Source organism: Haemaphysalis longicornis, unplaced genomic scaffold (assembly GCF_048455015.1).
Source record: "Haemaphysalis longicornis isolate Haplotype H1 unplaced genomic scaffold, Haemaphysalis longicornis Haplotype H1 scaffold_19, whole genome shotgun sequence".
Lineage (NCBI taxonomy): Eukaryota > Metazoa > Arthropoda > Arachnida > Ixodida > Ixodidae > Haemaphysalis > Haemaphysalis longicornis.
This window is the reverse complement of record NW_027526288.1, coordinates 5,771,072-5,797,643: the sequence shown is the minus strand read 5'-3', so window position 1 is coordinate 5,797,643 and position 26,572 is coordinate 5,771,072. Positions and strand designations below refer to the sequence as shown.

The 26,572-nt window shown below is 46.2% G+C and overlaps 1 protein-coding gene across 1 annotated transcript in view; it reads right to left on the bottom strand.

Annotated features, from left to right (window-relative positions):
- LOC144166814 (annexin A6-like) overlaps nucleotides 1-26,572 on the bottom strand; it is a 149,282-nt gene that overhangs the window by 23,122 nt on the left and 99,588 nt on the right. The window contains exons 11-13 of the mRNA XM_077696304.1: nucleotides 20,428-20,522; nucleotides 13,425-13,629; nucleotides 3,945-4,045 (exon numbers count right to left, since the gene is read on the bottom strand). Of these exons, the coding sequence (XP_077552430.1) occupies nucleotides 3,945-4,045; nucleotides 13,425-13,629; nucleotides 20,428-20,522 (401 nt within the window). The remainder of the gene's footprint in view (nucleotides 1-3,944; nucleotides 4,046-13,424; nucleotides 13,630-20,427; nucleotides 20,523-26,572) is intronic.

Sequence of the window (26,572 nt, the reverse complement as noted above, 5' to 3'; positions counted from 1 at the left end):
CAAGGAGCCTCGGGGAAGTCAAAAAAGGCGGCTAACAACTCTGTCACCTTAAAATAAAAGAGGAGCTGTTAAATACAGTTAATCCGTGTGCGACCGCGAATATTACTCTTTGGCCGATGCGAAGCGCTGCAAATATTCACCATGCCAAATAGTGAACGCGGCGTATTTCACAGAGACACCTTCAAAGGCATCTGCGCTCGGCACCGTCTCTGCGCTACTGTGTATCCGAAGTCCAGGCACATACACAGACATAAGACCGCATCTAGAGCAACGTGCCACCGAGCCACAGCGCTTTTCAACAGCCAGGCTGGTACTGTGATAAAATCCCTGCCTTTCCTTTACCTTATCCTTCTCTCTCACTCGTCTTGCTTCCTCAACGCTGTAGTATAGTTCGGTCTCCACCATTCAACATTAATGAATAGACCGTATTTCGAACTGCGTAGAGTTCTTCAATTTGAGGCCCTATGCCGCGAGTATTCTGTAGAGGACAAAAAGCTGTCATTTCAGCAGTTGCGCAGGCCAGACGCGGCGGTAAGTATGCGACAACGCCCGACAGCTGCCATATCGCAGCCACTTTTTAAAGCATATATATTAAGCACCCCCCCTCCACCCCCCCCCCCCCCCCAAGGAGCCCATTTCCTGAGCATGCTCTGTCGTGTGGGACGGGAAAGCACGCAAAAGAGTTTCCCGCCAGAAGTCCACTTCGAATTACCTGGAAATACCAAACTGCTTATGTAAAATTAGCATAAACAGAGCATGGCGCTTAGGCAACGTCCAAAGCGAATGGTGTACGCTTTTATGGGCAGTAAACGGGGGTTTCACTCTATCATAACAACTTTCATGCTTCCAAAGCTGCGTTTGTATAGTATTTTTTTTAGTGACGTGCGTGTTACCCGGTCTCGCGTGCAGCAGGCTCACTTACCAAATCTCTGTGAACAGCAATGGAGCATGTATAGTTGCCGATACAAAAACAAAGACACTGACGCTCACTCGATGGGATGATTATTTTTAAGTGACACATATACACCAGTTTCAAGGCAGTGTCATATATTTCAGTCATTGACAGGCAGATTTATACGCATGTATCAAAAGAGAAGACCGAGAAACGCCCTGATATGTTGTTCTGATACTCACATTAGCGTCGTTTTTTGCTTTATTAAAATCCAGAAATCCTTCTTGACGGTAGGCCTGCAAAAATTGCATTTGATTTTTGAAGTGTCGTGTGGTTTGTAGATGGCAAAAAAAAACACCGACTGTCGTGCTAAGGTATCGTGCGTATTAAATTCCGTGCTCTTCGGAACTAACGTATAAAAAAAAAAAACAGTGTTTCACCCGAATTTAAATCCGCTTAATGCCGCAAGGAGGAGTTGCGCAGAAAGAGCTCGGACTCCTGAATGGATCCAGTTCAACATCGGGGGCTACATGCAAAGAAGAACATGACGCGAGGTAACAGCTTCCAGCTATTTAAAGCGAGCTCCTAATTTTTACTTTTCATCTACGCTTCTCTGCATAACCGGTGATGTATGCATGAACATAACGGATATTACAGGCGACGTCATTCTTACACTTAAGAGCAACGCAGATGTGAAATACACGAGTGCCGTCCACTTACTTACACGTAATAAATATTAACTTAATAGTGTACTTATAGAATTGCGGTTTTCATAGGATTATCTTTTATCCAAATGTGGCCTCTGATGTATATTTAGGACGTTTCTGATGCTACTGCTGCTTCTGATGCTTTTGATACTTCTGATACTGCTTCTGAGGCTACTGAAGCCTCTGACGCTACTCCATGAACCAGAAGGGCTACATATTCAGCGAATCACCGCTTTCGGCTCGAGTCATTATTGCCAACACATGATTGAACTCTGGCCAATTCTAGAGTGTTCCAACAGTTCATTGTTTGAAAAAAAAAAATTGGTTTAGCTTTATAATGCTATAGCAGGCTGTGAGCCGGGACGTAAAAATGATTTTCCTGTTTTGGTGATGCGTCAGTTGATATCAACCGTCCTATTTCCGCTGCCAAATCTGTGGCTGAATACGCAGACTTTTCACAACGTTCCCCTGCTTTTGTGCTTGTAAGCGCTGCATTTATTTCAGTTCCTACTGCGCTTTTTACGATTTTCTAGATGTTATGCTGCCGCAATCTTGTTTCACTGCTGTTGGACCTCTGGGTTCCCCAGCTGCGGCGCGATGCTCAGAAAGCGGAGCGACACGTCGTGATGCGATGAGGCTTTAATGGAAACTTGAAGAAGAAGTGGCGCGAGCCGACGCAGCCACATGAGCATGCGGCAGCTCATGACAAGCGTAATGAAATGATGATAATCAGCGTCGTCTGCTAGAAGGGGTGAAGATGAGGAAGTCACAACAACTGCCATTCGTTTTATGACCAAACACATTGGACTGAACACCAAGTCCGTCGCAAATTCGTTTGCACTAAGATGTGACGTGCTACATTTGGAAACCCCTTTAAGATTTGCAGAATGTGAATTCTTATCTTCCAGCATTGTTGCTGAGAACATGTTTTGACTTACTCTGTTTAAATGATGCCTTCTTTACATGCTAAATTACATGTGTTCAAGATTTTTAGGAATGTGTTTCAGTGGAGCTATCGAGACTACTCAAGAAGGCCAACTTGTTGCACTTCTGCTCAGGTTCAGCCGTTTACAGCTCCCCATAAAAGTCTTAATAAGAAACCACGTCGGACCCACTATCGACGCTGGTACCCAGATTCATCTTAGCAACCGTCAAATGGGGCTGGCACTGCATACGGTCGCATCAAAGCTTTAGCTTCTATCGGGTTATTCGTTCCTTGGGGTACTGAGTTTCGTAATAAAATGAACTAGTCCGCCCCGTTACGTGTCATTCCAAAATTTTAGGGGAAATATATTAGTACCAGCACTGCCGGGAAAATACAGCCACCTCGGTAGCTTTACCCCGCAATGCTACCGTATATAAATAGCAAAACATTTGTTCGTTTCTGCGGCCTTTTAGGCGCTGCCAGGTGAGGATACTTACGTCGCACATTGAAAGCATGAGTTTTCTAAATTCTGCGGATGCCTCACTTCCAAGGTCGCTTTCCACGTTACTTCCGAATGCTGCGGGGAAAGGGAAGGAGGCGATTGAAAACTACCGAAGTGTTTATTTCGAAGTGTCAAGTCCACACTTCGAACGCTTACTAGTGTTCCGAGTTTCTCTGAGGAATACACATGGAGACAATAACAATGCCAAGGTTTTGAATAAACAATTTTATTGTACTGCAGAGCTGAAAATTTGAGATTAAAGTTTCGAATCATTCATGTTCCAACCAAAGCTAGGATGCATATTATAATGCCTCGCTAATAAATGAGCAACCAAGCATCTATTCCGGCAAAACGCCGGTTAACGGTGTATTCAAACGACAGGCACTAGCTAATGATCTTACGTTTGTTTCCGTTGTGAGCTACAACAGTTAACAAAGCCGTCATGCATTATAAGGCGAGATCTAGAGGCGGGACCTTAGCAACATTTCTGGGTGTATCTCTAAACACAGCGAGCGGCTAAAAAGAGATATTGGAGGGCTGTTGTATAGATATCTGGCTTCGCAATACTATCGACATTCGCAGAGAGGTGTTTACTGTCAGCTTGATCTATTCATTATGGGGTTCAAAACGCCCACGTTACGCCTAGGCTATGAGCCGCGCCTTACTGTAGGCCTCTGGAATAATTTTCACCCTATCATGGACGTGCGTTTAAATGGCGACATACTGTGGTTTTCGCTTTCCGCGCCCACCAGAAAAGGATCCACCGTAGCCGGGATGGAAACCACGTCATTCTTTTTATCCTACCTACAGCCTCTCCGCGCCACTATACACATACACCGACAATACACTCCACCCCAGACTGAACCGTCAAACCCTCTTCGCTCCCCTCTTTTACCCCACAGCTTCTTATCTACTGACCAGGCCGGCATGTGGCGCATCATCCGAGCGCACACCTTCCCTCACCGCACAGTCCTCCAGCACTTCCAACCCCATCTGTTTTCCGCACCCTACTGCCCCCACTGCGGAGAACTGGACACACACTTTTATTCCCTCGGCTAGTGCACTACGGGTCACTACACACCCTTACACCTAGGAGCAGGCTAGGCGGAGCTCCGAGATCTCGCACCAGGTGAAAGTCATATCCGGATGCTAATAGGTCTACGCGGCCCTGTGGAGAGCTGCCAGAGCCCTATAAGGGGAGATGACGTCGATAATGATTGTGTTTAATTTCGCAAGGGCTTCTTGCCCAAAGAGCACTAAAACAAGGGTGTGTTAATGTCGAAGGTGACTTTTATGCTGCATGCTTCCGTTAAAAGGTGGTTATGTAAAATTAGTGTATAGGTCCAGTGATTGTCAGTAAAAAGTGAATAAAACTAGCTGAGAACGTAGAAAAAGATTTGGGCTAAAAATCCGGGTACCTCGGGGAGACTTTTTTCCTAGCAAAAAAAAAAGATGAGGCCCCTGAGTGTCACAGAAAAGCACCTCAGCAGTGTCCTCATTACTGACGGACAAGCTGTGGTCATGTGCGATAACTTTTCCTCAAAATATCAACCTCAGCCAAGGAGTATAAAACTTCTTTGTAACTGATTATTCCTTCATCACAGTGAAAGTGCGCCGGTTGTCCTGGTATGTGTTGTGTGTACAGATTAGCGAAGTGTCGCTGTCTTTGTGTTTTGAGTACCCTACATTTAAACTAGGATATGGAGTACGAAGGAAAATCCTCCACATTTATCGAATGTTGGTCGAGGTGTTCAATTGAACAGGTATCCATGTGTGCCAAGTGTGTGCCCTTTTCCTAAACGACGAAGGGCAACTTTACAGACCTGTGTAGTTTTTCTATTACGTGCTACCTATTTATGGTTTAATTGCAAGAAGTTTGTTTCCTGTTTGCATGTCCCAGTTTTTTTTTTTTTTGCCAACGTTCCCGGAGTTTTCTTTTAATGAGCAATTTGAGGTCACAGCAAGGCATAGACGTAATGTTCACATTTCTACGAAGAGCAGCAGCAGCTATGCCAATGCTAGCAAAGCTAGCACGAAGCTATGCACAGCTGCACCAGGGGTTGCTAGGGAACGCGAAATGACGTATTCGCAGCGCGAGTTTTTTTTTTTTTTTTTGCGACTAACAGATAACGCTGGGTCTGAACAGTTCCGCCGTTAAAAAGGCGTGGCAGGCAGCCAATTCTGCTGCTAACGAATACAAACGCGAGCATTAGGGCTTCTGGAGCGCTAATCGCAGCAAGCACGGTGCACGAGACACACGCGTGCTATGGTTAAAAAAAACAGTACTTCATTGTTTTCGAGTCCCCAAAAGAGGACACCTCGTTTGCAAGTACGATATCAGATGTTCGGTGATGTTTCCGTGCGTTAGCCGATCCATGTGAGTACATTTGTCGAGATACGTTGTTGTCTGTACCGCTACAGACTGAACGAAATGGCGTTACATAGTGGTCGGATCTGATTATAATACTTGGTATATGCAACAGCATGACACTCACACTTGTTGTGTGTGTATCGGAAGCAATAAGTTTAATGAATTGGACGTACCATCGAATACGACATACTCAGAGCTGAAAAGTCAATGCTGATTTTGAATTCATGACATATATTACAACAAACGAACTATTGCAAGGGTGCGTATCATGCACACCATGTCATGTGCTTTTGATGTCCCTTTGTTAGCTTCTGGCGGAACCCCGGAAGGTCGATGTCACTCTCTCCATCCTAACGGACAAAGAAAAATATATAGCTTCGTGTCCGTGTGGGCCCCACAACCAATGAAGTTCTGCGTGCAACCCAGCACGCCAGCTGTATAAAAACATGCCGCGAAAAAGGAAACTCTTAGCGAGAGGGCATTGAAAGAACTTTCGTTTGGATGAGGAGCTCGGAAGCTCGGAATGTGGAGCATGACGCCTAAGCAGATTTGAAACATTTTAGAATATTAATATTGGGCCCTATTTTTGACCTACACTACCGGCTCTGGCATGAGAACACTGTGTCAAAGTAATTGCATCGTTTTATTACCTTCAAGGTGCAGCAAAAGCTTTCCTGAACGAAAAAACAAAGAAAAGTCGAAAATTTGGTGCTGCGAATGACATATTTAAAACTTTTATTGAAGCCGATGTTATCTGTAGTTTTCTTAGCCGTTCAATAGCCTTGACAACAGTATTGATAGTTTGTTTTGAAAGACAATCCAAAGGTAGGTTTTGATATCCGATCGGTAAAGAGGCGTTTACGCTTAATCAACGCCTAAATTGTCTGCACCACACGTGGATGTCTGTATGAACTACGCCGATAGCCACGTAAAATAATGATGAACTATAAAAAGGCATCCCCGGGTGAAGAACTACGCTGTAATAACTGCGTTTGAGCGTACTTGTGAACAACGACACTGCGCACGTATGCTTATTTACCACCTGCTAACATACCTTATAACCACCTCGTCGTATTTCCCAGCAGCACGTAATCTGCTGAATTAGGTTTCCTTTAAAATGCAGTAACGAATGCAGAACTATGGCTTCGCACCCGTAATAAAAGAGAAAATTCTGCTGGAAAGTGCAAAGCCTTCAAAGCAACCTTCACTGTGTGCCGGCCAACGCCTCGCAGAAAGGCGATATTATTCCATCAGCGCCGTTTTCTTTGGAGGCTTCCACCGTCTAAAAAATTTATTTCTGTCATCATTGCAGTATTTTGTAGGTATGCGCGCTAATAAAATCATGCTAGACGCCTTCTCGAAGGCACGTTCGAGGGCTATTAAGGCGGTCGGTGCGGCGGGACCAACTCAGAATTGTGCGCGTCTGCCACGGCTGACACTGCGGTTGACCATCAAACTCGAGTGTCCGGTTTCTACACAAACAATTGCTTATACCAAAGCGGAAATACGCAATGTGATTTTTGTCATAGAAGTGCGCCCAGGGAATATTTTTTGTAGTCCAGTTCCTGAGTCGTCGACATCACTTCCCGCGCGGTGGCTTTCTAGGATAACAGGTGCTGTATATGTGCAGGGGCAAAGGGACAGATTTAACATCTGCTTCGGAGGCACCACAGTGAATACTGCTAGGACAGTACGTAAATCTACCCCAGATTTTTATTGGCTGTCGGCAGAGCATAGCGCGAATGTCCGTTAGTAAATTCCACAAAGTTATTTTCCTTTACCCATAGAAAAATTGGGTTGCTTAACAATTTCGTTAAACTTACGAAGGTAAGAAAGTCGTGTTGTTTAACCCGAGCACTGGCAAATAGAAATAATTGTGCTCCCCTTAAACGCACGGTTACGAGATATTATTAAATTACTGTTTTTGTATACATTGCATTGGCGCGCTCACATAAATGCACTTTTCATCGTTTATTCGTTCGCTATAGCAGTATTTATATAAATCCTGAAAGAAAAATATACCCTGCGACATTTGCGATGATCGCAACATCTGAAAGCAGATTCGCGTATTGGTCCTGCGGTGCGGTTGGACGATGTTCAAGATTTGAGTAGTCGTATACAGCTTCAGTTTTTGTTCGTTTCGTGCATCAACGGCTTCACATGTGACGTTATCATTCGTCGGGCATTCTTGATATATCAGGAATCGGTGCGGCACGCTTCTCGCCCATTGTAAGCTGTAAAATAGGTCAGAGAAGCCTGCTAGGACCGCTTAGAGTCCTAACGTCCTTAGAGTGTTAACGCCATAACTTGCACTAGAGGAGGAGTACGTAGTGGCTAACACCCTCTTATCAGGAGAGACGCTCAACTACCATTCGTTTCACGCGCACCTGGCTCTCCCTTTGGCGTAAGAGGCATACTGGCACCAGGCCCAGAGTTGGCTAATGCGGCATACCGCCGGCAATTTGTTGTTCGTTATGTCAACACCGCCCCAACGGGAACTCACCAGCGCATCATAATCTGTTTGCACGCAGTATGCCAACTCGTAAGGAAAGCGTTGAAGGTGCAGCTAAGTATCTCAGTACCGAATAGGAAACATTACGGAAATAAAAAATAAACTCCTGAAAAACACGCAAAATCTTGCAATCGAATTCGCTCATTCCGACGCACAACATTCAGTGCTTTAGACCACTCAGCAACAGCCCCACTTTTATCAGATAGGAATATGACATATATCCTATAGGCTGTTAATTTTGCTGTTAGTTTTAGCATTCTGAGAGCTTATATAACTATTTCTTAAAAAAAGCAAGTGCATTACACGTCTCCCAAAACCCCACGACTATTTTCTCACTAATGACAGCGTTCTTTAGGAAGCGACGTGATCGCATCTGTGGTGTGCGCTAAACGCTGAGCCAGTTCACCCAGCACAAAAAGTACTACCCTAAACTCGGTGTCAGTCTTTACAATAAACCTTTCCGTCTTTCTGAAGCTTTACTGAGTCTGAAAACTAACAAACTAAACCCACACCATCCTCGGCACATATCTTATCGTGGCATCTCAGCGAACTAATTCCGACGACCCGCCGGAGAGGCAGCCGGCCGCCAGACTCCGTCGGAGAGCCGGGGAACTGCGCAGTCAAGGCAAATTTTCTAGAGCGAGTGTCATATTGTTACGAAGCCAGAGACGATGCAGTTGTCTTGAAGGAAAACAATTTCATTGGAGTGAACTTGTGCTCCCCTAACAACTCAAAGAATATACAGGTGGCGAAGCAGCAGTCAACAAAGTGACGTGTGCGGGCGAGCGTTGACGATCGCAATGCTGTGACGTCTGCTCTGCAGGCTTTTTTATCTTTCGGCGGGAGTGTTTCTGGAACCGTGGATTTACATCCAGAACATTGTAGATCAGAGAAGATTATTCTGGGCTAGTGAAATTAAGACGAAACAGTCTGCTTATCTGAATGAGATAGCCCGTGCGGCATAAAAATAAAGAATTCAAGACGCCCTTCGCTTGACACAGATAACGGAGTCGGGCGTAGCCGGGCAGTAAAAACGAACAATAAGTAAACAAACAAACGCATACATGGTTGACGGCATTACCCCCCCTCTAAAAGTGTATCGGCCCGATTCTAAAACAAAAGACAGTCTGACAAACATGTCCGTCATGTTGCATAGCAAGGTTTCAAGCGAATCACGTGGACGGCTTCGGCCCGCGTGCGTCGTCGTGATGTTCCGGAATCACAATCGGGGATCACCTCGTAGGTACGTTGGCCTACACGTCGTAGAATCTGGTAGGGTCCGAAATATCGTCGCAGAAGCTTCTCACTGAGTCCGCGTCATCGGATGGGAGTCCAAACCCAAACATGATCCCCTGGGTGGTACTCGGCGTCTCGGCGTCGGAGGTTGTAGCGCCCGGCATCCATGAGCTGTTTATCCGTTGTACGAACTCGAGCGAGATGACGGGCCTCTTCCGCACGCTGAAGGTATCCCTGGACGTAGACAAGTATCCGTAGACAAGCTCGAACGGCGTCATCAGCGTAGTCTCCTGGATAGCCATGTTGTACGCAAACGTGACATACGAGAGCACTTCATCCCAAATTTTATGTTCAACGTCAACGTACAGTAACAGCATATATGCGATTGTCTTGTTCAGACGTTCCGTTAGTCCGTTCGTTTGGGGGTGGTACGCCGTCGTTGTTCTGTGATCCGTGTTGCGGTAGCGTAATATTCCTTCCATCAGCTCTGCAGTAAAGGCCGTTCCGCGGTCCGTGATTAGGACTTCCGGGGCTCCATCTGGCAGCACAACTTGACTTATGAAGAACTTTGCGACTTCCTGTGAAGTCCCCCTCGGAAGAGCGGCGGTCTCTGAGGTGTCTGACGTAGTTTTGAGTTCGACGAAAAACACTCGCTGTAGCGACGCAGCAAATCCAATAATTTCTTCCGTTCTCCTTGCCGTAACGCCGGATTCACGTCGAAGTGATTCGGAAGCTTGAAGGTATCTTCGGGTGTGCGTTCAAAGTCGGCAACCGCGATCACGTCACTTGCTTCTTGCGTTTCTTAATTGCAGCGCCCCTGTTTAAATGCTGGTAATCCATGCTGAAATTAGTGACCAAAACTTGGGAATTGCGTGGCTTAAATGGCGCGATGCCTCTTGCGACAGAGACACCGCGGTCGAGGAGCAACCTTTGGTCACTCTCTACGATAGCGTCGACGTCAACAACCGCATCTTCACAGTAGACGCTGATCATCAAGTTTGTGCGGGGTGGCAGGGTGACATGATAGTCAGCGATCGTGATAGAAGCACGGTTTTCGGGGTTTGGTTCCGGCCTCATGCAGTGATCGGAGGAAAATGTTATAGACTTGGCCTGTAGATCAATTATTTCACCGTTGTCGTTCAAAAAGTCCATTACGAGAATTGCGTCACGGGAGCAGTTAGGCAAAAGGACGAACGCTGCAAGGTACGTTGTGCCGTCTATGGTGACGTGCGATGTGCACGTTCCACTTGACGTCACGAGGTGGCCTCCTGCTGTGCGAATGTTCGGACAGTCCCATCTGGTCATAACTTTCTTCAGCTTAGACGCATATGGTCCGCTCATGACTGAGTAGTCGGCTCGCGTGTCTATAAGCGCAACTGCTTCAAAGCCGCCGATGGACAGTTCAACGTCGGACGCTGCTTTCTTCGAGTTCCGGGTGCGTCGTGGCGTCGTACCTCGGCTTGTGCGTGTTGACGGTCGGGCACTGTGCGTCGTGGTCGTCGTCTTCTCAGCGGAAGGTTCGGTCAAGTCGGGTGCGTGTCACGCCGTGTGGTTGTTGTCGTGTTTGAGTGTCACGTCGGGGTTAGATCGGGTTGTCGGGCCGAGGACATGTGGGGAATCATGGTCTTCCGCGAGTCGTTGCGTCGGTGGAGGGTTTTCATTTTTCCACGATCGTGCAGCTTTACCTCCACAAGTTACTGCTTTTAGTTTCCCCCGCGTTGGCTGGGGGACCTTCCACGCGCGAAATCAGCCTTGCTACGGCGGTTGGGCGACTGTTATGGGTAGGGCGACGGCGATCGGTTAAAGCGGGCTCGTCCTCGGTTGGTGTTGGACAGGTATTCGTCGACATCAGTAGGGCGCTGGCCGGGTCGGGGGCGTGCGTTGTCGACGGAGAAACCACGCAGTCCGAGTCTACTGTACGGGCAGCGACGATAGATCTGATCGGCCTCTCCGCATTGGTAGCACAGCGGACGATTATCGGCGGTTCGCCATACGGCCGTCTTCCTCGGCGCCTGGTTTTGGCCTGGAGGTGGTCGGGCAGGCGACATTGGACGCCGGTACGGTGGGACTTCTTGATGACGGGTTGGAGCAGGGCGGGGTCGTCGAACAGCCGCGGAGTAGGTCATAGCTTGAGGCTCACGTGGTACTTCGGAAGGCGTAGAAGTCCCCAAGGCGAGTTGAATTTCTTCCCGGGTCACGTCGCCCATACAGGTGACTTGGGGTTGCGGCGTTGTTGGGAAGAGTTTCCGCAGTTATTCCCTGACGACAGCGCGGATTGTCTCACGTAGTGTGTCAGAGCTAAGAGCCCCGGCATCGATCGAGACCGCAACTAGCGCATTGATGGGACGGTCGTGCTGCCTCGTGCGAATTTCCAACGTGTTCTCCATGGCGGCTGCCTCGGACGCGAATTCGGCCACCGATTGGAGGGGGCCCGGGGGGTTGCATAAAAGGCAAGCAAAAAGTTCTTGCTTTACTCCTCGCGTTAGAAACCTCAGTTTCTTTTCTTCCGTCGTATCCGGGTCCGCGGGACGAAATAGTCGCTTCATTTCCTCAACGAAGATTGCGACTCCTTCGTTCGGGTGTTGCATTCGAGTTTCCAGTAAAAGCGCAGCTCGTTCTTTTCTCAACACTGTCGTGAAGTTTTTAAAGAGCTCTCTATTGAATTGCGCCCAGTCTGTCAAGGCGCTCTCGTGGTTCTCGAACCAAGTTCGAGCTGCATCCTCCAAGTAAAAGAAAACATACCGGAAGGTTTCTTCATCGTCCCACCTGTTGAAGATCCGCACTCGCTCCAGCTTCTCCAACCATTCCTCCGAGTCTTCAGCGGGGGCTCCTCGGAATGTTGGCGGTACCCGTGATTGCTGCAGCAGGATTGGCGACGCTGGTTCTTGCACCATGGTTGCGGTTGCAGCAGTCGTTGTCTTGGGTCTTCCTTGCAGGACGCCGAACTCGGGCGGCAATCCTTGCAGTCGGAGGCTGGCTCTGGTTGGACTGGGCTGGCGGCTTCCAGAGGTCGTCATAAAAGGTGCGCACCCAGCACCTCCACCAGATATCACGAAGCTAGAGACGACGCAGTTGTCGCGAAGGAAAACACGTTTATTGGAGCGAACTTGTGCTCCCCTAACAACTCAAAGAATACACAGGCGGCGAGGCAGCAGTCAACAAAGTGACGTGTGCGGGCGAGCATCGACGATCGGAATGCTGTGGCGTCTGCTCTGCAGGCTTTTTTATCGTTCGGCGCGAGTGTTTCTGGGACCGTCGATTTACATCCAGAACATTGTAGATCAGGGAAGATTATTCTGGGCTAGTGACGTTAACACGGAACAGTCTGCTTACCTGAATGAGATAGACCGTGCGGCATAAAAATAAAGAATGCAAGACGCGCTTCACTTGACAAAGATAACCGAGCCGGGCGTAGCCATGCAGTAAACACAAACAATAAATACACAAACGCATACATGGTTCGCTGCAATAGGGAACATCGTAGTAAATCGGGAAAGAGGATGCACAGATACGAACAGCACTTTCGAATTATTTTTCTCCTCAATAATGTCGCGAAAAGGCATCCAGAGGTGGCAAAATACATTCTAGAGACTCCAGACTTTACTTTGCGCAAGTAAATCCGAAATGTTTACAAATAAGATCAGTGTCCTTTTAGCTTTGGAGCTTTTCTACTAATAAAAATTTGCGAATTCGCCGGCAGTATCTGACGGCAGCCGTTATAGTCACCAGCAAAGAACCGCTACTACATCCTTCGGAGAAATTAAAATGAGCGCAAAATTCACTCTGGCAACAACAATCTTTTGCAACGACACCTCGCATGACCTGCAGCTGTGTTGCCCTAAAACATTAGTGGAACGGAAAGTAAATATTTCAAACTAGGCCCAACCTCTTCAAAGAGAATTTTCTCTAGTGCTCACGAGGATGCAATTACAAGCACAACCAGACAAACGGGAACTGAAAATTTAGTTATTTAAAATTATAAATATCCCAGTTCATGTCCTTCCTCTACATGGTAAAAAGCACGAAAATAACTCATGACACAACAAAGAACACTTGCGCCGCACGGGAGCTTTCGCAGGTCATGTGTATGCGTTATGTTTCGTGCCTACGTTTTTATTCACACTTTCTACCAGGCCTAAGTTTCATAACCAAGAAGCCAATATTAATGCATTTATACATGTTCGGCGGCCGCTAGCCTTGTTGATGCACTAGGCAAATGACTGTTGCAATGTCATATGCAATACAAAGTATAAGCTGCAAGAGTTTACACGGCACTCACCTTTGGCGTAACTCTCCTTGATTTCGCGGATGTCCTTGTTGCTGCGAGTGCACAGAATCTCGACGAGGACGTCTTCGTCTGTTCCAACGCCTTTTATAGCTGCGCGTAGCTCCCGGGCAAGAAACTCTTCAATGGGGAACAGCAGGGTCACCATCAGATCTTCAAAGCGGCCCCGAAGTTCCGACTTGAGATTAGCCACCAGGTCCTGCAGAAGTCGTTACTTATTCGCACCGCCCGAACATAGTCACAACCCTAGTCCGCCATCAAAATATCCTCCTACACCAGGTCCCTCATCAGATCCCCTGATCGCAGTCTTCTCCGTGTGCTATAAATATGCAGCCCTCGTTGTCACTGGCTGCTATTAGGCTGTTTCGATCTAGATGTCAGATATGGATTTATCCTCTGTTGCATACACTTCGAAACTCGAAAATACGTGCCCCTTACGTGCTCCTTACTTGCAATGAAACAAAAAAGGCTGAAGCCCGCACCTAAAGCGAATACAATGCACTAAACTGCGTGGAGAACTGTTTGCCTGAGACTGTTTTGCGCTCCCTTCCCAATTTTTGAAAAAAGCGGGCAGCTACAGCAGCACGGTAATGCACGCCGCAAAACTTTCGGAAACGTGCGGTAATCTGTGAGCACATGGTGTAGAGCTAAACTGTAAGGCCAACTTTATTGTGAAATTCATGTGAAGCTTAGTACCCAGCTCTTCCTTCTTAAGCGATTCCTACCTGCGGAACTCTACGGATTTTCAAAAAACCGTAACCGGCAAATGTTCTATTTATTTATTCGGGTAAAACCTCCCGAACAGATGGACGTTTTGGTCTAATTCAGTAGTTTATAAATATTTTAAAAGGAGAGAACAGTGAGAGAGAAAAGTGCAGGTTCGAACGCTGCCGTTCTCAGGCGAAAAATATTGTAGCGAACGTCGCATGAACTATCTTGTACTCGAGTATTAACCTAGCAATGGCACAAATGCAAGAACATCAATATAGTAGAACTGTGTAAAATGTACGTAAAACAGTTTGCGACAGCCCTACACTTCCTTTCTGACCAGGCTGCTAGTCGATCAGATTTAGAAGAAATCCCTAAGTTTGACTATGTTTCGGTGAAAGGAAATTTGACATCCACCTCAATGTAGCCGTACGACTACAAAGCAAAGGTGTACAGCTTTCTCAGCAACTTCGCAGCTGAAAAACATTCGTCCTGGTTCAGAATTCAAACCGCGGGACCCCCACCTATCTAGGGAAGTCGCTTGACCAATTAAGCTAACCAGGAGACTAGCCGTTTGTAGGCCGAGAGCGAATTAATCAACAACTCAAAGTGAAGGAGAGGTGTTAATCGAGCATATTTAAGGTAAATCCGCAAGGTAAATCAGCAAGGTGGACGAAGAGAGCGGGAAACCTTTGAAGCGTTCAAGATCAAAAAGAAAGGAGGTGCTTAATAAGTCAAGAAGACCCGATGCCGCGCTACCGTTCGGAACACTTTGAACTTTTATTTCTTCTGATTAAGCACGAGCGCGCGCACAAACCTCCGCGCTTCTTTCTTCTCTTCTTCCAAGTGCTCGCGCACGCGCTCTCCCCCGTGCTCGAGAATCAACAGTGCTTGTATTAGTGAGGCATCAGTTTCACTTCCGGAAAAAGAAAGGCTGTAGCTATCTTGAACTTTAGACTTTTATCGGCATGTGGTGGTTCATGTTTACGAGATATCGTGTTTTTGTCCGATGTGATATCTCCTAGGTCATTATCGGTCCTTCTGTTGTTTTCCTTTTTCTATATATATACGTTTTCTGCTGCAATAAAGCGCGCAGTTGTTCGTCAGCGCCTGTGGTTTAGTCTTACCTTTCTTCGTCCCGTCGTTTGCGCTGTTTGTTTTTCTTATTTTAAGGTGGACTATGTTTTTCGCTTGTCTTGAAAACAACACAATTCTGTAGCTTTTGTTCCGCTGTTGTATTCTGATGCTTCCAGTGATAAATGTGCTAAGAAATAATGATTGAAGCAGTTTCGGGGAGCAGGGCACAAAATATTTTAATAATATAAGCGCCATAGCTCAGTTGGTAATGAGGCATTGAACATCAATGGCGCCCCAGCCGCTATGGTAGGCTTCTTATTCGAGTTTTTTATGGGAGTTCTTTCTGTCTGAGATTTGAATATTATTGTTCTCTCTTCTTATTGGAACGCCAGAAAAGGAAAAATTGAATAAACAGAAAACTCAAGACTGTTTTTATGCGGTGAGGGGTGTTATGCGTACAGATCACACATGGTGTTTCGGAGATGCAGTGGCTTTCTCTCATCTGTATATCTTTTCAGCAGCTTGACCCGAAATCCGTAAGGTGTACCTTAAGCTAAAGATAATTTTTTTCTTAGCTTGATTAACATGGCGAGTGTACGTCCGGATGATGCGACTGTTGAACTAGAAAAATGCCTTTGCTGTACGCATTCTTTATTCTTTTGTTAAGAGGTTCCTTGCCACAATACGTCATCAGTGCAAATACACGTTCCCTGTTTTTATATTACGCGGTAAAAATGAGCACGCCCAAACAAAACATGTAAGTACAGCGTGAACCTCAAAGACAGTTGAGTCCAAATCAATTGTGTCTCATTTGCTCGCTTTGATTTCAGATATTGTCAAAGGCTCGAATGACACTCCAGCCACATGTCACATTTAAATAAAGATTGATGATTATGGTATTTTGATACAATTGCTACTAAAAAATACTTTTTGCAATACATTCCAGCAGTTAAAGTATTTGGCATTAACGTAAAAACGGAAAAATATGTTTTTTTTTGTAATTGGGCGCACCCCAACAACGCGAGCGCTGTCAGCGAAGTGCACCCAAATGCCGACTTTGTTTACTTTATGTAAATGTAAATTCACACCTTATAGCCAGATTTGCTAAATAAGCTCTCATTTCGATCTCCAGCTTCCTCTCTACCAAACAGCTGTATGGATTTCACGTTTCGCTGCGTGAACAGCACAAGTCTTATGTATATCTCTTTTTTGCTTCGCGTTGCGCCACGTATCACTAGATTAGAGAACCTAAGCTAGGCAATAGGCACCGAATAGGCAGTATCCACCACAATTCCGAGTGCGCAACTCCTCGAGGCCATCTTCTTTTTGCGATTGGTACCAAAGTCGTGAGCCTGGTTCAAATATTTGGAGGGAGAGCTTACGTGAACAATTTTGTTTTGCAAAGATGAGGTGGTCTCTACTTCTGAAAAATCTATTTTCGGTCGTATTTAGAAAGAACGAGGCAAAAACGTCTACGAGCCTAAACCCCAATTTTTTGTGTTTGCAGCAGCCACCTTTTCGCTCGCCATGCCATTTAGTCCAGTGTGTTTATTAAAACAGGTTCTAGTGAGGAAATAGTGTACACCAAAAAAGGATTGATGTTTGGTGATTATTAGTTCTAGTAAAGTTCCAGCGACTGGTTTAATGAGGCAGGCCCACAAAAGGGCCGTAACAGTGAAATTAGGGTGAAGTACTCAGTGCATGATGTGTTTTTGTTAAAAAAACGATGGAGGATATTTTTCCGTAGCCAATGAAGATACCTTTTTTTTTCAAACAAACAGGGCCTGGTGCAGCGAACATGCGCTCAGCAACAAACAAGTAAACAAAAGCGACGAAGAAGTGTTAAGCAAAGCGATGCGCAAATTCGAGCTTCGGCGTATGAGATGCTGAAGCGTTTGCCAGGCGAGCATATAACTTTCCGCAAAATTATTTATCGAACCGCGAAATTAGACCACGAACACTGACAATTCAAAACGAACTTTTTAGTTTAGTTATGGCAAGTCGAAACACTCTTTTTACAAAATGGGATAGCTTAGCGGAATGCAAACGAAAGAAAAGGGAACATGCACCTCGTTTTAAAAAATTACGCCCATCTTCCCGCGAGGGAACCCTGATGTGATGCGACGCATCGGGGGGGGGGGGGGGGTTCACCTGGTCCATCACGTGTTCATTGGAAGATCTTCTTATTCAAGTCAAGCATGGAAGTGGCAAGCACGGAGGTATCGTCAAGCAAAGGCACGCCAAGTGCGAGAGCGAGCGCTTGACTGATCCGACGCCGTGCGCTCCCCCGCTTATATTCCCGCTTTTGAAAAGAGAGGAGTCACGGGGAGAGTCGCGCGCATGCGCACACATGCGCCCACCGAGAGCAGCGAAGCGCGCACGCGCAGCTGCTGTTATGATAATGAGACGGAGTGAGAGTGCTGCGCACAGCTGTCGGAGAGAAGAACGGAGGAGAGTTGCACATGTGCAGTGAGCGTGCGGACAGCGCCGCGACAACAACAACAATGGAGGGACATACCCGAGAGCAAGAGATGCGTCGCATCTAAAAGAGATAACAGAGCAGGGCACGGCTAGACGCTCGCAGCAAAACACGTCACTATACAAAACAGTAGGAGTGGATCACAGCAGTGTCTCTACAAAGCTATATGATGGGGCCGCCGGGAGTTTACTACTGTAAAATGTTAGTGTTACTGAGAATTGCAGTGTTTGGCTGTGGATCCTGTGAGAATCTAGATGGTGCCAGCCCTTAGCGGTGTTCCGCCATGTCTCGCTCGACGGTTGGAGGTTACGGCTCTTGCCCTGTGCGGACAAATCGAGAACCACTTCAAACCTCTTAAATACCTCTCAAATTTAGATACTTTTTAGTGGACGTAGTTTCTAATTATGGGGCATTTTTGATGATTGCTCCGCATGTTGTGAGCCTTATATTATTTTTTAGCGCCTAGCCGAAGTGGTGTAGAATCTGTGTGGGTAGGTCATTGAATCTTGGCTCACACTACATTTCCCGTTGCAAAGCTCGTTTGGCGCAACGGCGTTAGTTAAACAAATGCTCGTCACAGTGTCTGCCGAGCAGCACGCGAGCAATGAAGAGGGACGACAGATCTTCACTGGGCGGGCCCATTGCATGGTAAAATTTCGTAAAATTGATTGAATCGCTCCGTTTCGGCACGGCTACCCGCGCGCCCACTTTTGTTCTTTGCCCTTCATCACAAGCTCTACGCTTATAAAAGACGATTGCAGTTGTTCTAGTTTGTACGTCTGTTTGTGCGTCTAGTTTGTAGATGTCTGTACAGGATAGTCGAGCCACCCTCGAGGAATGGTGGCCACGGGTCTCTTAAGCGGTCACCTACCACCAGCCAGCGCGGTACTACGTCTTATGTTTAGATAAACGACGAAGCCAAAAGGTGGACCCTACAGCCATTACCTAGTTTTCTCCGGAGCTTCATGCCGTAGCATTTTCGCAACTTATATTTCAGTTAGGTTTAACAATGCAAATAATTATTTAAAAAGTAGTAATTTGTGTATTTATTTATGTATTATTTTAATCAATAATGAATTTTCATTCATTTTTATTGCGAGCCCAGTGCGTCACTACATTTCTAACTATGGCACACTTTTCGTAACAATAAAAATATTTGAACTTATAACAAATCACGGATTTTCCAGAAGCACATGTCGCAATCATGGACAAAGAAAGAAAAAAAGGAAAATATGCATGCGAAAAAGAAGCTCAATTCATTTCATGCAGACAATTTTATGTCACAATTAAAGCAGCGAAACGTATAAAAACCAATAAGATGCATTGCCCACAATGACATATGTATATTTTTGAGATGCATTCACAGATGTATACAATTGTATATACAGGTGTATATAGTGTTGACAGGAATTTTCATGGTAGGAGGACCTGAACGAATACTCACGTGTCTCCAAGATTTTGCCACATCACGAAATTTCTTGCGGCTGAGCAGTGCCGCCAGTAAAACTTTGCCTAACGCGTGAGCGAAAAATGGCCGAAGAGCCACTCTCCTGTTGCTGCCTCCTACTCTTTCCGCTCCGTAGCCTTCCTACTTGCTTTCATGTCCGTCAGCTAGCACCGCTTCTCGGAAACAACTCAAAATAGTTGACAGTTTGCCTAGCATTCCCAGGCTGCTCTCCTACGGCTTCTTGTTTTTCATTGTGCCTGTTTGTCCTGGTCTGTCGCTGATAAAACCGCCTGCACCACGGCGGACGCAAAATCAGTTTCGCTGCCGCAAACCTATGCCGGCTTTGCGCGCTTGCCTACTTGAATCACGAGCCCCGGCTTTTTTTGAGTGGTGCACTCCCCATTCTGTCCCTCCCGCCTCGCATTTCGACCTTGGTTTGTACACGCTGTTGGCACTCTGCCTAGTTATGTTAATACGTAAAAACAAAAGAAGTAAACTATATTGGAAAATTAAATGACATGATGTTTGCTTGCAGGCTCCTGTACTCTTTCGCTTTTTTTTTTGCTCTGGCGAATGACGCGCCTCCAAAACATTTTTACCTACGCCACTGCTCCTGTTCCTTATTACAAGTAGTATTACTAGTACTACCCGAACAACGGAAGCCAACCGCTTCATCAGGAAGCAAACGTGTCAAGCTGTTAGAATACGAAGCCGTTCAAGAAAGAAGAGAGCTCCGTCAGTCATCTTTCGTAAAATGCAGCCGGTATGAAGCGAGGAACACGATCAACAAGATCCCCAGTGGCCCCAGAACTAATCCCCTCCCGACTAAACTGGGAACGAAACGGCTCTTGAAACTCGCAAGGCAGGTGACAGACAGGCTTCGCAGAAACGGGCTCACGAGCATTGACGTAAGGCAGAACGGCTAAGGTACCTTAGGGACCTTAGCAACGGCCGCCGGCGCGCGCCACATCGTGGCGAAGTAAGCATACCTACAGTTCCCATTCTAAAGCGTGCTATACGTTAAGCAATGTTTATACAGGCGGTATTGGACTGAGAAATACTAGACGCATAACATTTTTATTTAACAAGATTCTATTTATTGAATAGAGAAGAATAATAAATCTATCTTTTTGTGGTCATGCAGAATTTTATCTGCATATTCCGTATGACAAGTGCTGGCTACTCCGATAATGTGCTACACAATAGCAAGTTTTCCTGGATATATGGGCAACTGAGGAACGAATGCAGGTTGTGTAACAAAAGGAAGTGATATCAACTGCACTTACGCGGTTAAACATCTGCTTGTACTCCCGTACGATTGCGAGTCTCTGGTAGCCGGACCGGGCACAGAGGACTTCCATGATGGCCGTCTTGTCAGAGCCTGCGCATGCAAGGGATCATTTCTGTACAGTGATTTCGTACAGCTGGAAACATATTACAACAGATATAGAGTGAAAGCCTGAAATCACCAGGAACGAAGTTGAAAGCCAGCCGTCTGAGGTTATGTTATGTGCATGACCAGAACACAGTGTCGGGCTTGAGAAGGAACATAGAAGATAGACAAATTGTGATAGGGATGAATGTTTTGCGTTTTGGGAGCATCCACCCGGTAATTCTGCGGGCTTGATTTAAGAAATTACTGTTAGAGTTTGAAGGGATAAATTTTCAGAGTGAAGCTACTGCCCAAGCTGTAATTTCACCGTTGCAGGAACCAACATAATTCTCAGTACTCGTGAGCTGAGGGCTTTAGGCGACCACTGAGGGTCCTCGGCACGCGCAGTCGATTTAGCAACAATGGACCGACAAAACCCCCCACGTGCGATAAAATAGCAAGCGCTTGTGAGAGCGTGCCTCATGGCGACGGCCGATTCCCCGGCTCGCGTAGTCAATTCAGCCAAACAAAAACTCCACCGATGTGCTGAAGTGCTACTCCGCATGTAAAAACAACCTCCAGGGCTAATGTTAAAGCTGAAAGTACAGCCTGCTTGGGAAATTTCACCGTGCCCGCCGCATTCTATAGAAGCTATTTTTGATAATTAGTGACATGACTCCGAGTGTGCCACTCCTTCCAGAGACGACTTGCACATCCCGCCACCGCTACCTCGAGTCGATGACGTAGAGCTGGTCAAGGTCCACAATGCTCAGGATGACTTGGCATTCATCACTAGCCGCGAAGACGAGGACGACCGCTTTGATGTATATAACGACGTATAATTGCCCCGAAACTATGCAAATAAACAATGACACTAAAACCTAATGATGTGTCCGGCAATGCTCACCAACAACAGCTTCGCCATTCAAGCATTGCGCGTGAGTGCAATGCAACCTTCCCTGAATTTTTTGTGGCGGTTGGAGACACTGTTATCTGGCACGACTTGTCTTCCAATGACACCACAGGCTCGCCACTATAAAGGGCCCTTTTAAACTTTCACGAAAGTCTGTCTGCATAGAATTTGATTTCGCTAGTGATAACCAAGCGCAAGCCTGAGCCATTTTTGAACACCACAGCGTCAAGCGTATGAAATTTAATACTCGGTGTTTGAAAGGCCACAAAGCGACAATAAATCGCGTTAAGACTAAAGCCAAGATACCGTTCCCGGTACCCTGACAACGTTTTCTCATGCGAGTCGTTAGAAAGGCGTTGGCGGGGACAGCTAGCAGCTCGGAAAGAATGACCGCACCTGGGAGCTCACAAGGCGGCATCCCACCAACATCATTTTGCCATATTTCTCGGCGTTGAACTGGACAGGCATTTGAAATTCAGCAGTAACATATCTTTATTAACCCGTAAAACGGCCTATGGCCTGCGAATACTAATTAGAGTCCGTCGCTATTTTAATGAACCCGTATTAGTCTCACTTTACTATGCATTCCTGCACAGCCATATCTCATATTGCATTTCTTCTTGGGGCAACACATATCAAACTCACTTGGCACCTTTACAGCACACACAAAACCAAGCTTTTAGATTAATCACTTACAGCTATTTTTCATGTGATGCGTTAACTTTACTCCGCAGATTTATAATTTTGTCAATTGGTGATTTAAATAAATATTCTCTTTGCGTCCTAACTTATAAATTTTGTCAAGGAAACTTACCCATTTCGTTAGTCTCTAAAGATCAAAACCCGCATTTTGATCGCACTCGATTCTCACACCACAACAATTATCTCTTACCAAAATGTAGGACTAACTACGGCAAACTAACTGCGAACTTTTTGGTGACTTCATTCTGGAATTCAATACCTCCAACCATCAAATCATCTCCTTCATTTTATTATTTTAAGAGGCAGCTTCGCCGGATCTTTTTGGCCTAACGATTGTTATTATTTACTTCTATATGTTGTATATAGATGAATATCCCCGTTTAATTATCTGTGTGTATAATACTTCTGATTTTGAGTAACAATATTTGGCTTGATTGTGTAATTACGTTCTTCGTGTTTTTTTTAGTATTGTTACTGCTGTTAACCGCGTTTGGTGTACTTTTCGTTCGTGTTTGTTGGTAGGAGGTCCCTCCCCAGTCTATGACTACGGGACCTCCTAGAGTTATTTATGCACCGTAGCATTTCTACTGAAACAATAAACTGAACTGAACCAAACTGAACTGAACTAAAAAAACAGTGAGTATTTTGCTTTTTCGACCTCCAGTCTGATCATACTTTCTCCAGAAAGTGTTGAAAGACAAGAATATGAGCTTTGTTGTCATGTTTGAGGCCCTTCAAACTATTTATCTTCACATTACATTTTCTTGTATCATATTTGATACAGTGGGCCTTCATTGAAAGCAAACTTTTCGCATCGCTTTAGACACGCTTTGCATACAGCAGTCAAGCATAAATATTTTACCTGTGTGCTATTCTTTTGACTTTTATAGGCTGAAATTAAATATTGGAGCACATCGTCGCCGGTAAAGATGTCAGAAATGTTAGGGACCTGTCGGAAAGTGCCCATTAAGATTACATTCCACTAGCCGTCCCGAATCCCTCTGATACGAGCGATGATGGCCATGCAGACAACAAATCGCAAAATGAATTGCTCAAAAGCACTAATTGAAACAGCCCATTCATCAAATACAACGGTATGACCGCAAGGCCCGAATCCATGTTCCCGTCATTTTTGCTGCAGTTCTTCGTGTGTAGAAGAGTTTTATACTTACACGTTATACTTACACCATCGTAAGTATAAGGTGTTTTTCAAGTACACTCTCACGATGTAGCCCCGCGTTCGTGAACCTGGGTAGGTAGGGGTACCCTCCAGCCGAGTGACGACATGCAGCGTGCTGGTGGTGATGGTGACTGACCGCGAGCTGCCGTGCTCGGCGGTTTTTATTCTCCCCCGTGCCTGGTGGGGCCACTGAATCTAGCGGCTAACGAATATCAGGGTTGGGGGTGGCCACACATCTGTCACATACACCATTCCCTCCATGCACTTGTACATGTATCTCATAAGCCATGCTATCTTCACCTGAATCGTGGTTATGTGGTATGGACACAGGCGCCGGAGCGATCAGTTCAAGGAGCGGCCACTCAAGCTGAAGGAGTTCACTGCCCACATATTACAAAGTCTGATCACCACAGGAAAAGCGCCAAGAGGACAGCCGACCAGTCTGCCTTCGTGCTCTGTGAATACAACAAAGGTCTTGCGCAGTCAGCCCACAGATGACGTTAGAAAGAACTGAAACTAAAGCGTGGCAAACTGTTCGCATGGCGACTCAGTGAAACATCCCCCTCGCGAGGGGCACGATCAAGTGCAGAGCATTTCCGGGGGCGCACAACGTTAAGTAGTTTGCGTTACGTTAATGTTGTTGCACTTGTGGCAACTGCTGATGAGAGAGGGCTCGTCAGCAGTAAAATTGGCAGCCTCGGCGCACGTTGAGTCCGAGAGAGGGGAGAGAGTGTCCTTGAAACGTGCCAGGGCGCGCTATCGAATGTTGATCGCGCCGATAGCGAAACGTCTGAGCCGGGCATGTCGAGGCGAGCGATGCGGACAACTACGGACGCCAAGAACAGGTGACATCGTGAGTCATCTTCTACTTCGGCATCTTCTACTTGTGACGAGGAAGCGAAGATGCACGAGCTCTGTACCAAGCGATAGCATGCTTAGCACAGTTGTGTACGCGAAATTAAATGTCTCTTTCGGCCTCACCATGCAGCAGTAGTGCTTCGTCGGATACCACAAGCCAAATTTGTGCACCTGGCAAGGAGATAGCAGAAGAACCCATTGCATCATATATGATAATTTTATTTTTGCAGTGAAAGAAGTTACAGAGGCAAAAGAAGCCACCTCTGGCAGTTTTGCGGGGTGACTAGTTTTGACCTTGAGAGCTCGAGGTCAAACCACAGCCCCTTCCGCAAGCGCCCGGATTGGAGCAGTGCCCGATGGAGGGGAGCGATAGGCGAGGAGTTAACCCAGAAGCGCGCGGGACCCTTTCCGCCAAATGGGAAGGCGAGGGCGCCGCCACCGCAGCGATAAGTGCGAGGAGGAAGGCGACGTGCGTGCAGATCCGTGTGCGAAAGAGTAAGACGAACATGCGGCTGTGGTCGCTCGTACAGCGGCGACGCTTAAACAACGTTGTTAGGCGAAAAAGAGGAAACACGCTGCTGTTGCGTCCAGCTTCGATACCTTCAGGTCTTACGCGTTAGTGTGAGGTTCCTTTATTTTTCAATGGTTTCAAATTTTATTTTGGCTTTTGCAAAAATGCAGTCGCATTAAGCCCTTAGTTGAGGCCCCTACGTTTCTTGAATTTTTATTTGCCTGGAAATATGTTTGGGGTTGATGGGGTTAAAATAAGCGCATTCACAAAAGAAGCTGCTACATATATTTCCGGGTAAGGTTGGCATATCGAGAACAACGCCGAGAATAAATTCAACCGGTTCTCTTTTAAAAATCATGCACAAGACTTACTGCACAATGCCTTGCCCATATACTTAAGTAACAAAAGCTTGATGTGGGCGAGTAACCCGCCGCGGTGGCTCAGTGGCTAAGGCGTTGCGCTGCTGAGCACGAGGTCGCGGGTTCGATTCCCGGCCGCGGCGGCTGCTTTTCTGATGGAGGCGAAAAGCAAAAACGCCCGTGTGTACGAGATTTCGGCGCACGTTAAAGATCCCCAGGTGGTCAAAATTAATCCGGAGCCCTCCACTACGGCGCGCCTCATCGCCTGCGTTGCGTCGGCGCGTTAAACCCCACAATCAATCAATCAATCAATCAATCAATCAATTGATGTGGGCGAGTAGGTACATACTGCTAAAAATTAATCGGCGCTAAAACAGGGACGAAAGGAACACGTAACTCACAACACGGTGTCTAACTTCCAACTAGAATTTATTGAAAAAGATGCTGCTTATATACACAGAACTAAAAAACTAAAAACGAAGAGCAATTGTCACGTCTAAATGCATCACGTGTTTAAAAAAGCCACTTCTTTATCAGTCAGCGATAAGGACGGAGTACTCACGCAGTTATCCCCTGCCTGTCTAATAAAAAGAGCTTCAATAATTTCGCGCTCAAGCCTTCCTCGTGCTTTCCGCAAGAACTTTGTCCTATCTAGCAGGGGACTACACTTGCATCTTTTGCAGTGATCAGATAGGTGGCCACCAGCTTTATTTTCAACTGCCCAATTGTGCTCCCTTGCCCTCTCATTGAAGCATCTTCCAGTTTGCCCAATATACACTCTTTTGCAGCTCAGGGCAATTTCATAAACTACACCCATCCTGCAATCGGTGTAGCGAATAGCGTGGTTTTTTGCACGGGGTTCAGATCCTTTCTTCGAATTTTTGCTCATCAATGGGCAAACTTTTGACAACTTTTCCGGGGCGCTGAAAACGACATTTACCCCGTACCTTTGCGCCATTTTCTTTACATTATGCGACACCCTGTGTAAATATTGTATGACGTGCATCTTTTTTCTTTTTTCAAACCTATCTAGTTCGTCAGGGCTATCTTTTTGCCTCACCTTTTGTAAAAGAGCCTCACACACGCTCGAAATCAGCGAATAAGGGAAACGGGCCCGGCTTAGCCTCAAAATCTGATCGTGGAAACTAGCTTCCACTTTGTGAACGCACGATTTTTTCAAGGCTTCTTGAATACACGTCATCGCTACACCCCTTTTTACTAGTTTTGAGTGCGCACTATTGAAGGGAAGAAGCTGTTTTTGCGCCCTCGGGCTGTACTGCCAGCAAACATGCGTGCCTCCTCTAAACGAAAGCTGCAAATCAAGGAAGCGGATTTTGTTATCGCAAGGCAACTCACACGTAAATTCAGTTGCCTTGTGATAATAAAATCCGCTTCCTTGATTTGCAGCTTTCGTTTAGAGGAGGCACGCATGTTTGCTGGCAGTACAGCCCGAGGGCGCAAAAACAGCTTCTTCCCTTCAATAGTGCGCACTCAAAACTAGTAAAAAGGGGTGTAGCGATGACGTGTATTCAAGAA